Source organism: Leptonychotes weddellii, chromosome 8 (assembly GCF_054177405.1).
Source record: "Leptonychotes weddellii isolate Sample4059 chromosome 8, ASM5417740v2, whole genome shotgun sequence".
In the NCBI taxonomy this organism is placed as follows: Eukaryota; Metazoa; Chordata; class Mammalia; order Carnivora; family Phocidae; genus Leptonychotes; species Leptonychotes weddellii.
The window spans coordinates 26,220,197-26,234,483 of NC_138376.1; the positions used below are offsets into that span (position 1 = coordinate 26,220,197).

General features: G+C 37.3%; 1 protein-coding gene and 1 long non-coding RNA gene across 9 annotated transcripts in view; one reads left to right on the forward strand and one right to left on the reverse strand.

Moving 5' to 3' along the window:
• FKBP5 (FKBP prolyl isomerase 5) overlaps window positions 1-14,287 on the reverse strand; it is a 115,860-nt gene that overhangs the window by 49,451 nt on the left and 52,122 nt on the right. For 4 of the 8 annotated variants that reach the window (XM_031034328.2, XM_006739124.3, XM_081828076.1 and 1 more), the window contains 2 exons: window positions 9,716-9,842; window positions 5,905-6,049 (listed from right to left, as the gene is read on the reverse strand). In XM_031034328.2, coding sequence (XP_030890188.1) covers window positions 5,905-6,049; window positions 9,716-9,820 — 250 coding nt within the window. In that variant the 5' untranslated portion in view covers window positions 9,821-9,842. Of the gene's footprint in view, window positions 1-5,904; window positions 6,050-9,715; window positions 9,846-14,287 lie in introns of all 8 variants that reach the window. The other 4 variants (XM_081828078.1, XM_031034330.2, XM_031034329.2 and 1 more) reach the window with 1 other exon arrangement.
• LOC145722991 (uncharacterized) overlaps window positions 1-14,287 on the forward strand; it is an 81,713-nt gene that overhangs the window by 24,728 nt on the left and 42,698 nt on the right. The window lies entirely within an intron of this gene.

A 14,287-nucleotide genomic window follows, 5' to 3' on the forward strand; every position in this document is an offset into this window, starting at 1 on the left:
GGGGCTCCATCCCAGGACCCTGGGATCATGACCTGAGCCAAAGGCAGATGCTTAACCGACAGGCAGGCATCCCTCCAGTGTCCAATTTCTGAATGGGTGAACAAATTTCCATACTGTGGAATACTACTTGGTAATTCAACATTCATGAATCTCAAAATCATTATGATAAGTGAAACAGGTGAAGTACCAAAAATGACATGATTCCATGTATATCAAATTCTAGAAAAGGCAGAAGTAGAGTAACATAAAACAGATTGGTGACTGCATGGGGCCCAGAGTCTGGGAAGGACAGAGACTGCAAAAGACATGAGAAAACTTTTCAGGGTGAGGAAACTGATCTATATTTTGATTGCGGTGGCAGTTATACAACTATTACCAAAATTCATCAAGTTGTACCTTTCTTAAAAAGGTAAATTTTAAATACGACCTCAATTAAAAAAAACTCAAAAACTCTTAGAACAAACATTAATATGATTGATTGTCACCTAACCGATCCTAAATAGACTGTACAAAGAATCTAAAAAATAATAATAGGATTGGTGTGAGGATTAAATGAGATAATGTACATAAGGCCCTTAGCCTGGCATTGCAAGCACTTAAAAAGTATTAGCTATTAGTCTTTCAATATATATTTTCTCCCCCTTACTCTAATATGCTAATGACTAAATTAACAATTGGTTTTACTAGTGATCATGGGTCATCATGCAGGAAAGAAGATTATATTAATGTTACAGGCAGACTGCTGATATTGCTTCATTATAGTTTAATCTCAATAGTAAGAGGGAAGTATAGGTATATGAAGAATCCAAAATGATTGGTTTCTTTGTTTCTCTTCTCAAATCTAGGGGAAGAATATAACAGGAGTTTTACCTTCATAATTCCCAGCCATGTCTGTCACATACCAAGAACACCAAAAACAACTTCGGTGAATCAGCCCTCTATAAGAAATCACCAGACCTTGATAAGGGCAGGTGGGGGAGGGGCAGAGCCTTAGCGTGCTTGGATTTACTTTGAAGAACTAAAAGAAATAATTCTTTCATCCCCCAAATCTATCCCTTCCCAATTTTACTGATAATATATTTGTTGGAGGGAGGGAGGGGGGAAAAACCAGAACTTCTACCATGGAAGTATATTGGAAAATCCTGAGTCCTTATTTCAACTTCTTTTAAAATGAGTTATGAACACAGTTCTAGGAATTCAGAACATGTAAGATTTAGTTCAGAAAACCCAATGAGGGAAACCACCATCTCTTCATTCTAATTTGTGTAACATATTCTGAAATAGTAATAATTGGTTGTCTTAGATTGATTCAGTTTTGTCTTTCCAGACTTTCTGGGGCTAAAAAAGATGGTTAAGCATTATTTCAAAGAGTTTGTATGCAGGCATATGTAGTAAATAGTGTTAACACCCAAACTGCTATAGTACAGTTTTTGCCATTCCACTAGAAAGCCAATAATCCTAACACTGTAACAACAGTAATAAACACGTGAGTGCTTACTACGTGCTAAGCAATGGTGTGCAATATCTTATTTACTCTTCAATATACAACAGTATATATTATCATTATTGTGACTTTACCAATGAGGGAAGTAAGGCACAGAGTTTAACAGATGGCACAGAAAGAGCAACAGACACATATACACAACCTGTATGTAAAGCTCAAATGCATGTGGATGTATATATGTACATATATATGGTATGTGTATTTTTATGGCAATTTTTTACAGATAAGCACTCATAATTCTATTTTAAATACTGAAGTCACAATAGAATCCCCAAATTAGTGTGACTTTCCACTGAAACATTTTATTTATTTATTTATTTACTTATTTGACAGAGAGAGAGAGAGGGAACACAAGCAGGGGGAGTGGGAGAGGGAAAAGCAGGTTTCCTGCTGAGCAGAGAGCCTGATGCGGGGCTCGATCCCAGGCCCCTGGGATCGTGACCTGAGCCGAAGGCAGACGCTTAACGACTGAGCCACCCAGGCGCCCCCCGACTGAAACATTTCTATTTATTCCCTTGGGAGAGGTGAATTTTAAGGGATCAAGAGAGCTCAATATACAATATGCTACAGTCCATTTATATTATTTTTCTTCAGTTTGATGAAGTAGCTACTGCTATAACATATAGGCTTTATGCTGTAAACTGCCTAACCAATGTTTCTTGCTTTACAGTCACCTGAGCACATTATGCTACAGAACTTTTACCGCAAATATATTGCTCTATTCTCATATTTCTAATTATCATCTTAAGGGGGCCTCTAAAGGTTCTGTCACTGTTTTGGTTTTTAGTCTTTTACACAGTTTTTGTTCCTGTACTCTTTACAGAAGGTACAAGAATGGAATCATAGCCAGGATTAATCTTAAAGCTTTTCCATAGGAACCCTCCTACACTGTTGGTGGGAATGCAAGTTGGTGTAGCTACTCTGAAAAACAGTATGGAGGTTCCTCAAAAAGTTGAAAATAGAGCTACCCTACGACCCTGCAATTGCACTACTGGGTATTAACCCCAAAGATCCAAATGTAATGATCGGAAGGGGTACCTGCACCCCAATGTTTATAGCAGCAATGTCTACAATAGCCAAACTATGGGAAGAGTGTACATGTCCATCAACAATGAATGATAAAGAAGATGTGGTATACACACACACACACACACACACACAATGGAATATTATGCAGCCATCAAAAAAACCCCCCCAAAAAACGAAATCTTGCCATTTGCAACGACGTGGATGGAACTAGAGGGCATTATGCTAAGCGAAATAAGTCAATCAGAGAAAGACAACTATCATATGATCTCACTGATATGAGGAATTTGAGAAACAAGACAGAGGATCATAGGAGAACGGAGGGAAAAATGAGACAAGGCGAAACCAGAGAGGGAGACAAACAATAAGAGACTCTTAATCTCAGGAAACAGAGGGTTGCTGGAGTGGAGGGGGGTGGGAGGGATAGGGTGGCTGGGTGATGGACATTGGGGAGGGTATGTGCTATGGTGAGTGCTGTGAATTGTATAAGACTGATGTATCATAGACCTGTACCCCTGAAACCAATAATACATTATATGTTAATAAAAAAAAAAAAATGAGCAAAAAAAAAAAAAATAAAGCTTTCCATAGATGAGCAGGGAAGGTTAGGTGGCTTTTTAGAAGAGCAGGGAAGGTTAGGTGGCTTACTCATGTTAAAATGACACAGGAAAGAGTGAAAACAGGAACGTGGCTTCCTAACACCCAGGTGGATGCTCCTCTCCCCATGAGACCACACTCTCTAGATAGGTGTGTCATAGGTAGCAAGTCAACCGGAAGTCACCTATCTTATCTTGGCTCAAAATTCTAGGAAACATAAAAGACTCATTCATCATAGGGTAGTTTATTAAGAATATGTGGGTAGAGAAGATGGTAGCATTAAGTTCCCAGCAATTTCTTTATTCTTAGCAATTCTTAAGACTACTTGCAAAGATAGCTGCTGAGAGAAGGTGTGTTATCTTAAATCCATCAACTTCTTCAAGAAAGAAATTCAAAGGGTACAGTAAGAATCTGGGGCGGGGCAGTGGGAACAGTGATGTCTAAGACGTCTGATGAGGCCATTTACTCTGAGATCATCTCAATTAAATACTGATGCCACAGCCATGCTGGTGGCACTGAAGGTTCACATCCCTAAATCAACAAAAAGACAAATTCTAATTTAACTGTCAACATTATCTGCTTTATCAAGAGAGAGAATCTGCATTTGATTTTGATTGGTATCATACTGAAACACAAGATTAATCTCATGTGACCACTAACTCACTAAAGACCCAAAGGAGAAGGGAGCAGTGGTGTAGCCAGCTCCAGAGCATGGAGAGAGCATAGTTGGACAGGAAGCAGACATCACCATGACCTATGCCTGTGAGTGCCAGGAAGGGAGAGGAGAAGAGAGGCAGAAAGAGTTTAACTCCATAGTTCCTCATCTGCTGTTTCCTTTCCCAGATCCATGCTTAGTTAACAATTCATCTCAGAAAAAGAAAGGGATTATCGTCAACACTGAGCCATGATGGTGGATGGGGGATTACTCCTTTTCTCTCACACTCAATCTGGGAACGAACTAGAAGTCTGTTATATCTGTAGCAGATATGAATAAAAAAACATTGGTAATTTAGCCACTTTCTTTTTTTTGAAGTATTTTTTTTATTTATTTGACAGAGAGAGAGAGAACACAAGCAGGGGGAACGGCAGGCAGAGGGAGAGGGAGAAGCAGGCTCCCCGCTGAGCAGGGAGCATGACACGGGGCTCAATCCCAGTACTCTGGGATCATGACCTGAGCCGAAGGCAGACACTTAACCAACTGAGCCGCCCAGGGGCCCCTAGCCACTAATTTTCAACAAGCCACATGGCCCACAAAGTTCAATTTGATGTATGGGCTATTATTCTCCTTATAAGACTGAAAAAAAAAATACTAAATTAACTAAAGACATTTAAAAGCATTTGAAAATAAATTAGTATAAGTCACATTTAAGACCTGAAAATAGTAGTTCTCAGCCTTTTTTCCTCAGGACCCTCTTTACATCTTAAAAACTGAGGGCCCTAAGGAACTTCTGTTTATCTATCTATTCATATTTACCACATTAAAATTAAAGAAAATCATTATTTACCAAATTCACTGAAAAATAGTAATAACCTCATTATATGTTAACACAAGTTATTTTTATGAAAACTATATTTTAAAAAATTTATTAGTGAGAATGGTATTGTTTTATAAATTTACAAGTGTAAAATGTGTCTAACTTAATAAAAGACAACCAGATTCTCATACCTACTTTTGCATTCATCTGTTGCAATTCTGGCTTAAGTCTGCAGAAAAAATCCAAACCCACAAAGATAGATTGGAAAAGGTAGGAGTACTTTAATAGCCTTTTCAGATAATTATGAATATAATTATCTGATATAACATCAAAGCTGGACAAGTGGTAGTTTCATAAAGGTTAGCTGCAATGTGGAATCTGAAAGCATATCAGTGAACTTTTCATACCATATTACATTAAAATCCACTGGTCTAGCTTGCGCAATGAATGGATCTTTTAGTCATGCATGATTTTGTAACATCTAGTATTGGTGGAAAAATATTGGTTCACTGAATTACATAGATCTTCCAAATGTTAACACATTTCATTATATAATATTTTTAAAATCACATTCATTAAAACCCACTGATCTCATCAGAAGTCTTTTAAGTTTTGGAAAGCTGCCAAGCTCACAGTGGCAGATACACATTTCCCAAAACTGTAATTTTCATTTGAAAACTCGATGGCAAGAAATATTGTCTGTTGTTTTCCTTGAAGTGACAGGCTCACTTCATTCATTTTTAAGAAAGTATCTGCCAAATACCAAATAATCAAGTCTAAATAACAACAGTTTGCCCTTTCAAATAAAAATCGTGTTTTTTTCAAAAAATGTACTCAAGTTAAGTGCACAAGTGCTTCTCCATGAGATAACCACTATACCTGGGTATGCAGAAGTGCTCAAGGTGTGCTTCCTATCTGTCACAAAGCAGCAAAACAATGTGAAACTCAAGGATTAGGATTTAATAAAATTAGTATTTTTTACACTTTGTCAAGGACATTAAGTGAAACTGGCTTCCCTTCTTTTTCTGATTTACACAGTGAATGAGGGCAGCGAAGCATAAATGATTACTGGTAGAGCTTGGTGCTGCGCCTAGATTTGTGCCGGGGCACCAGCAGCCTCTACCACTGCAGCTTGGGCACCTTCCATGCAAGTGTCAACACAGTAAAAATATAAACAACATCTTAGTATTATTAAGAAAACAATTTTGACATTACGGACCCCCTAAAAAATCCACTAGCTCCTATACGATATAAATGGCAATAAATCCAAGCAAAACACAACTCAAAAACACCACCTCTTACCTTTGCCAAGACTAAAGACAAATGGTTCATTTCTATCATGACTGGAATCAAACTTCTTTCCATTTGACAATTTCCCTTTGTAATGGACATAAACTTTGTCTCCAATCATTGGTGTTTCCTCACTATTCCCCACTCTTTTGACAATCTAGAAAAGACAAACATCAAGAAAAACGAGCTGGTTTTATTCTAATCAGAGAATAAAAAGGTTGCACAGTCCATTTCACATTACCCAGGCAGATTTACAAATAATTATGTCCTTTCTAAAGGCTTCCTTCCCAGTTCTCTCAATAAGCCTCACTCTTAGAAAACTGTCCTGTACTACTCTCAATCTTTAATGCTATATTTAATTATTTCCTCAAAATAACATAATAAGGGGCACCTGGTGGCTCAGTCATTAAGCATCTGCCTTCGGCTCGGGTCATGATCCCAGGGTCCTGGGATCGAGCCCCGCATCGGGCTCCCCGCTCAGCGGGAAGCCTGCTTCTCCCTCTCCCTCTGCCCCTGCTTGTGTTCCCTTTCTCACTGTGTTTCCCTCTGTCAAATAAATAAACAAAATCTTTAAAAAAAAAAATAACATAATAATATAACCAATAAATCCTGCTTCATGCTTTGACACTAAAATCTCTCAAAACACAGAGCTAGTTCATACACAAACTAAATTAGACCAAAAAGATTAGTGGACTTTCAAAACCATTCAAAAAGAAGTCTAAAGCAAAGTTACAAAGGTGAGATTTTATTTACTTCCCTCCTTTGCTAAAAACATTACCTTTTGACTAGATTCCACTAGTTTGGTTTAATTTAAAAAGCTCAATTTTCTGGTAGAACAGATTATACTTCTTATTATGTGACAAATATTTAATGTGTAAAAAACAGTATCACTGCATAGTTTGATATGATACTGAATAACTTGTTTTCTAGTAAAGCAAATGCCAAAAAAGCTCCAGGCTGAAAAACAGTTAGCTGTCATAAAATCCAGCATATTTATTTTGTTCTTGGCAAAGCAGACCACTAATGCAGTTGGTCAGTTCTGGGAAAAGAAAATCAAATCCAGGCATGTGGTGGTATAATTTATTCTGTCAATCACCTATGCCATATTAATCATTTTTATTAGATAACAGAGGATGGTAGCTAATATCCAAGAAACATCATCTTAGGGTAAGAGTCTGAATTTTTATACAAAGAATTCAATTATTCACTCCTAAATTCTTTAAGATGTATCCTCCCAGCCCCACCCTCATATTACCACATAAACACCATAAACTTATATTCTACAACTTTCTTAGTTCAAAAGTCCAGACATTCTTACAAGGAAAAGAATCATTACTGCGACTCCACCAAAAACCTGTTAGAACTAATCAATGAGTTCAGTAAAGTGGGAGGATACAAAATCAACACACAGAAATCAGTTGTGTTTCTATATACTGGTAACAAGAAATAACTGAAAAAGAAATTAAAAAAAACAATCTCAGAAATGCAAATCAAACCCACAAGATACCACCTCACCTGTTAGAATGGCTATGATCAAAAAGACAAGAAATAGTAAGTGCTGGCAAGGTTGTAGGGAAAAGGGAACACTCATGTACTGGTGGTGGGAACGTAACTGGTGTAGCCACTGTGGAAAACAGTGTGAAGGTTCCTCAAAAAATTAAAAATAGAACTATCATATGATCCAGCAATTCCACTTCTGGGTATTTCTCCAAGGAAAATGAAAACACTAGTTCAAAAAGATATATGTACCACCATGTTCAGTGAAGCACTATTTACAACACTTAAGCTATGCAAACAACCTAAGTGTCCACAGATAGATGAGTGGATAAAGAAAATGTGGTACATATATACACAGTGAAATGTTAATTCAGCCATAAAAAAGAATAAAATCTTGCCATCTGTGACAACATGGAAGGACCTTGAGAGCATTATGCTAAGTGACAGAGAAATACAAATCCTGTATGATCTCACTTATATGTGGAATCTAAAAAAGCTGAACTCACAAAAACAGAGAGTAGAATGTTAGTTGCTAGGGGCTCTGGATTGGGAAAAATAGAAGATGTGAAGAGTTACCTTAAGGAGATACTTTAAGGATAATATTTAGTCTTGATTCATTTTAAAAATATAAGCTCCACAATATAATTTCACCCTCCTGAGATAGTCATTGACTTCCCAGATATGCCTTGGTCTTAAAAAATAATAATAATATGCAAACAATGAATCATGGAACACTACATCAAAAACTAATGATATACTGTATGTGACTATGTATGTGACTAACATAATAAAATTTTTTAAATAAAATAAAATAAATTTTTATATTTTATATTTTTATTTTTTAATATTTTATATTTATATATATGAGAGATTACTATAGATAAGGCACTGTGCTAAATGCTTTATATAATCCCAATAACTGTATGAGGTAGGTAGTAGTGTTCCAATATTACAAATGAGGAAATTTCATCACAGAGAGGTTAACTAAATTGCCCTAGGTCATACAGTTAGTAGACCTACTTAATCTTAACCAAAAGCCCCACAGTGAAACCCAAGGCTCTAGACAGGGATCGATGATATGATTTAAAGGGCTTACAATCTCAAAATGTTTCTTACAAGCCTAAAAATCTACTTTACTAGCTAGATTTACTCCCTGGAACAAAGCAGGGCTGGAGGGAGGTTGGGGACTGTGTTCTCTGGGTACACTGAAAAGGTGAACGAGAAGGGGGATGCTGAGGACAGCCTGCAAAAATATCTACTGTCTCCAGAAGCATCCTGGAGTTTGGGAGAAGTGATTCATATAGTTACAGGTTGAAAGGCCCTCTGAAAGAAGACAGCATGATATAAATCTAGGGCATAAAGCCCCTCTTTCTAGAGTTGAAAGTCTCCAAAATTTGGCTTGGCATGGGGCAAGCTAACAGTAAAACACGTACATTCAGAAGATCCAGGAACAGAAAAAAAGCTTTCATATAAGCAAGATTAGACAAAACAAACTAAAAAATTCTCATTTGCTGCTGCTGACACAAGGAGCTTAGTGGTAATATTTAGAATTGGTAAGATAATCTTTCAGCAAGAAAAAATTTACACAAAACTTATATGAATAACAACAGCATAGGAGAAATAATGACTTAATATGACTAAAATCATTTAACCTCGCTCAGCTCCAGTTTATTTACTTACATGGAATATCAATATACACCTTCCATAAATAAAATGGAGGGGTCAAGAGGTGCTGATTGTCTCACAAGACCATTGTGAGACACAAAAACACACATGTAGAAATGATTAATTACAGAGTGAAAAATATAGTGTGTTTTAAGGAGGAAAGCTAATTCAAAAGTAAGATATATTCTCTGATGAAACCTCAAAAAATATCTTCACTGCACAAACAACAATCTGTATGTAAAAACAAATCCTTGGGAACGTTGCAAGTCAGCTTTTCTTTTTCCTCTAATAAGTCTCAAATTGAATTGTCACCAGCTAGCTTTAGTATACTTAAATATTACGTTAAAATAATAAACCATGTGTACACTCTGAGAACTGGGAGATACAGCCTTTTAGAGTCACATAACTTGAATCTGTACCCCAGACCTGCACTTATTTACTCTGTTGGGCCTCAGTTTCACCGTCTATAATCTGGGATTAAAAATAAACCTCAAGTCATGAAGATGAAACTTAGAACTTGCCTGTAGTGTTTAACACTTAGTAAGCCCCAATAAACATTATCCACCTCCACCTCCAGCCAAAAAAAACAAAGAAAGATTTTTATAAATAATCCTTTCAGATAGCAAATTTCCCTGCATGTCATTCATCCTTGTAACCTCACCTTTAATACTCCTCTATCTTTTTTAGAGGTGATATCCTCTCCATGTTCAGCCACAGCTGCTGCTGGGTTTTCTCCATTGTTCTTGGCACCCTCATCAGTAGTCATGGTCTTTTATAAGTAAGAAAACCTGCTGAGAAGAAACGTATTTTAGCTAAGAAAAATACCATTGCTTTAAGCATCTGAAAATGCCGTAGAAATGGGCTTTCCCTGACCTAAGATTTACATAGGGCCAATAAGGTTAAACACTGAACATGAAAACAAAAACATTTGCCATGAGCATGTATTGATACCATGAGGCATGTACATAAAACATCATCCAACTCTTCAGTTTCCCATCCAGCGATGGTCCCAAATTAGAGGGCAGTACAAGTCAGGTTTGGTAGTGATTATATTCCTTAACATGATTACACACTGAAAAGCAGTACTTCTAGAGCTTTGAAAATGTCTTTTTCCTATAGTGATATTCTTGACAGAAAATTAAGAACTTATCAGGTGATCTGATTTTAAAAATGACAATATACAGGGGTGCCTGGGTGGCTCAGTCATTGAACTTCCGACTCTTGATTTCGGCTCAGGTCGTGATCTCATGGGTCCTGGGATTGAGCCCCGAGTTGGGCTCTGCACTCAGAGGGGAATCTCCTTGAAGATCTTCTCCCTCTGCCCCTCCCGTCACTTGTGCACACTCACCCTATCACACATTATCTCTCTCTAAAATAAATAAATCTTCAAAAAAAAAAAAAGGGCAATATATCATAGTGGTAAATAGAACAGGTGTTAGAAGGTGACGACCCCAGTCTGAGTCTTAACTCCAGCAGTATCTCACACCCGCAAACTTAATCTTGCTGAGCCTTAATTTCAAGTCTGTAAAAGGGAGAAGTGCATTGTTCACAGAGTTCCTGTGAGGCATTAATGAGATAACGTATGTGAAGAGATTAGCACAAAATCATAACTTAAAGATGTAAGCATTTATCATGCTTATCATTGGGTCCTCTTCAGGGCTACATTTTTCATCTCCTGCTCAAAATATCTATAGAATGAGGTTCTTCCCTGGCATGGCATTCGAGGCTCTTCACAATCTGATCCTAACCTATCTTTCACAGGTCTAGTTTCCACTCCTTTCTTTATTTCATGCAGCTCATGCTCTAGTCAAACCAGAGCAATTCCTCAGCCGTAACAAGCCCTCTGCTTTCCCATCTCCATGCTTTTGGTCACTCTTTTTCTTCCCCTCCAAACACTCTTCCCTCTCAAATTCTTCCTCCATCATACCAATCTTGACCCTATACTTGGAAGTTGTCTGCACTCTTCTGTGCTTCCTGAGCTCTTCCCTTGGTGTGCTGTCTATCATATATTTATAAGACACATTTGCTGGATTTAAAAGATCCTTGAGAGCAAGGGCCACGCTTTGTTCATATTTATATCCCCTAGAATGCCTCCACCTTTCAGACTGCTAAAACAAAACAAGCAAGGAATTTGGAGCTCCTTACAAGCTGTTTGATGTTGGCTATCTTTAACTTCTCTAAGCCTTTCTCCCCCACCTGTGTAACTGGAATAATAACATCTACTTTCACAGAGTGATCTTCTGGATTAAATGGTATAATGTGTATTTTTAGAAGTATACATTCCAATGTTAGCTCTTACTGTCACCCAAATGACAGACACTTTGTCATGCAAGGCAAACCAAACCAAAGGGCCACTCAATAGATGAAACAAAACACATCTCACTGGCTGCTGCCATGATTAATTCCACACTGCTCTCCTGGTTGAGCAGGGAAAGTCAAGAATTAATCACTTCTACAGCTATTCCATATTAAGCTAATAATAATGGATAAAGCTCCCTAAAGTCAATATATAATAATAATATACTGTAGTGTTTTAACTCATTTCCAATTGACCTAAATTTACTTCAGTCAACAAAGACACAAATCAAATTCTGCTGTGCCCAAAAACTTCAAAGAGAACACCAAAGACCAGGAGCTAAGCCCCTTTGCTTTATTTTCTAGTACAGTTTATACCAAACACAAAAGATCCAAATGCTTGGCTCAAGATAAGGGAGAGGCCAGAACAAAGCATTCTCAAACAAACAACAGAAATTAAGTACCCAGCTGTATGTGATGCTAGGATAGATAATTAGGAAAATTACATGAACAGGGTTGGTTCCCAGCTTCTAGTAACCAACTGCTTATAACAGACTTCTCTAATGCATGGGGACTTGTAGAAGGCACCTCCAAAACAGAGGGGAAAATATCTTTTAAATATTTGGGGAGTCATGAATCATATTCCTGGAAAAATACATTGACACAAAAAAATTTCCTGGGCTTCATAGATAAACTGACATCCATCAATAGGCCCCTAGCAAAACCTTGAATTAAATCAATGTGCAAATTAAAATAACCAGGTGGAAGGTTATTAGGGAGCAGAACAGCCACATAGTCTCAAAGCATGAACCTACAGATTACTTAATAAAGGAGAAGTGCTTTCCGATGAAGTGATTTGACAGACACCCCTTAGCACGAGTGGTCTGCATCATGACCAAGCTGTGCATTACCCAAAATAATACACACTGCTATCACGGTGCTTCCTGATGTGATGGAACGGGAAGTACACGTGTAATAGCCCTACCAAAAGTATTTAACCTGAAACTAATCAAGAAGAAAAGATAAAATCATTTGTGGAATATTGTATAAGACCACTGGCCTAGACATCTCAAAATGTTAATGTTATGAAAGATCCCTCACCCCAAAAAAGATAGGGGGCCTGTCCTAGTTTAAAGGAGACTAAAGAGATACAACAACCAAATGTGATGTGTGATCTTTGGCTGGATCCTGGATTAGAGGGATGAAAGTGTTATAAAAGCACATTTTTGGGATAATTAGAAAGACTTAAAAAATAAGACTGTACATTAGATTATTGCTTTATAACATTAACTTTCTAGAATGTGATACAGTATCGTGGTTTTATGTAAAATAATATACTCATTCTTAGGAGACACATCCTGAACTATTTAGGGGTGAGGTGTCATGATGTCTGCTACTTACTTTCAAATCATTTAAGAGAACGTGTGTGTGTGCAAGCACAAATACCACAAAAAAACTGTAAGTTTTGAGGAAGGATGACTACCAACCACACGTCCAAGGACAGTGCCTTTCTTTTTAATGCTTATCAATTGGGGATCAGCTACATTTTTAAATGAAAATACTGTCAATCAAAAAATAGCTCAGTCGGTTAAGTGTCCGACTCTTGATCTCAGCTCAGGTCATGATCTCAGGGTCGTGAGATCAAATCCTGCATCAGGCTCTGTACTCAGCTGGGGGTTTGCCTGAGATTCTCTCCTCCAATCTCTCTGTCCTCCTCCCAACCCACCACCACTGCTCGCATGCATCGCTCTATCAAATAAATAAATAAATCTTTTTTTTAAAAAAGCCATTTCGGGCACCTGGGTGGCTCAGTTGGTTAGGCGACTGCCTTTGGCTCAGGTCATGATCCTGGAGTCCCTGGATCGAGTCCCGCATTGGGCTCCCTGCTCGGCAGGGAGTCTGCTTCTCCCTCTGACCCTCCCTCCTCTCATGTGCTTGCTCTCTCTCATTCTCTCTCTCAAATAAATAAATAAAATCTTAAAAAAAAAAAAAAGCCATTTCTTTTGGTTCTAATCCTACCCTTTGGAAACAATAGCTTGGTAAAATTCAACTTGTAAGTTGATTTGCTAACTTTATAAGTCTCATTTGATAAAGGAATCTGCTCTTCATATTTGGTTCTAACCCTTTAAGGGATTTAAGTAATCTTCGTAATCTCAGACAATGGTTCTGAGCAGTATGGAGTATATGAAAAGGGGTAGCGTAATTAAAACACAAAGATAAAAAAAAAACAGTAAAATGCTTTTCAACTTTCAAAGGCAAGAAAAATCTGGAAGAATAAAGAAATAAACTGAATTTTCCAAGTTTCTTCCATTAATTCCAGTTATGTCCTTTGGCATACAGATCTTTATAAGCAAACAAAAATTTTTAAAAACCTTTTTTCCTTGATCTAGTGTTATATGAAAAAAGGCAGTAAGATGAGACAATTCCCAAAAACCTGCAAGACACACTGAGAAAGTCACTTTTTTCATAAGTGAGCCTTTTCTTCTTTCTCCTACTCCAGGTTTATTCTGGATTTAAAATCACTATGTAGCTATGGATATTAATCTATGATAAAGCTCACTGTTCTGAACTGTCCAAAGGGGGGAAACTGCTACCCAGTACATCAGAGAGAGAACACACAGTTCTGTTATGGACATGCCAGATAAGCAGGCACTCTCCAAAGTGCAAGTCAGCAAACACCTGAGACATAACTGAAAAATGAGAATACGCTTAAAATTTCACCAACAGTGTACTGAAAAATTCAGTTAACGTAACTAAAAATGAGAAATCATTTTAAAGGGTTATCCATTAATTCCCCATGTGTATTTCTCACTGTGTTATTCTCTGTTAAAATCTAGATAAATTGTATCAGATTATCCAACTAACAGAAGAGTTTTCAGAAAGAAGACAAAAAAGGAATATGGGAACTGGATACTTTGTTAGCAGCACAGAAAATGAC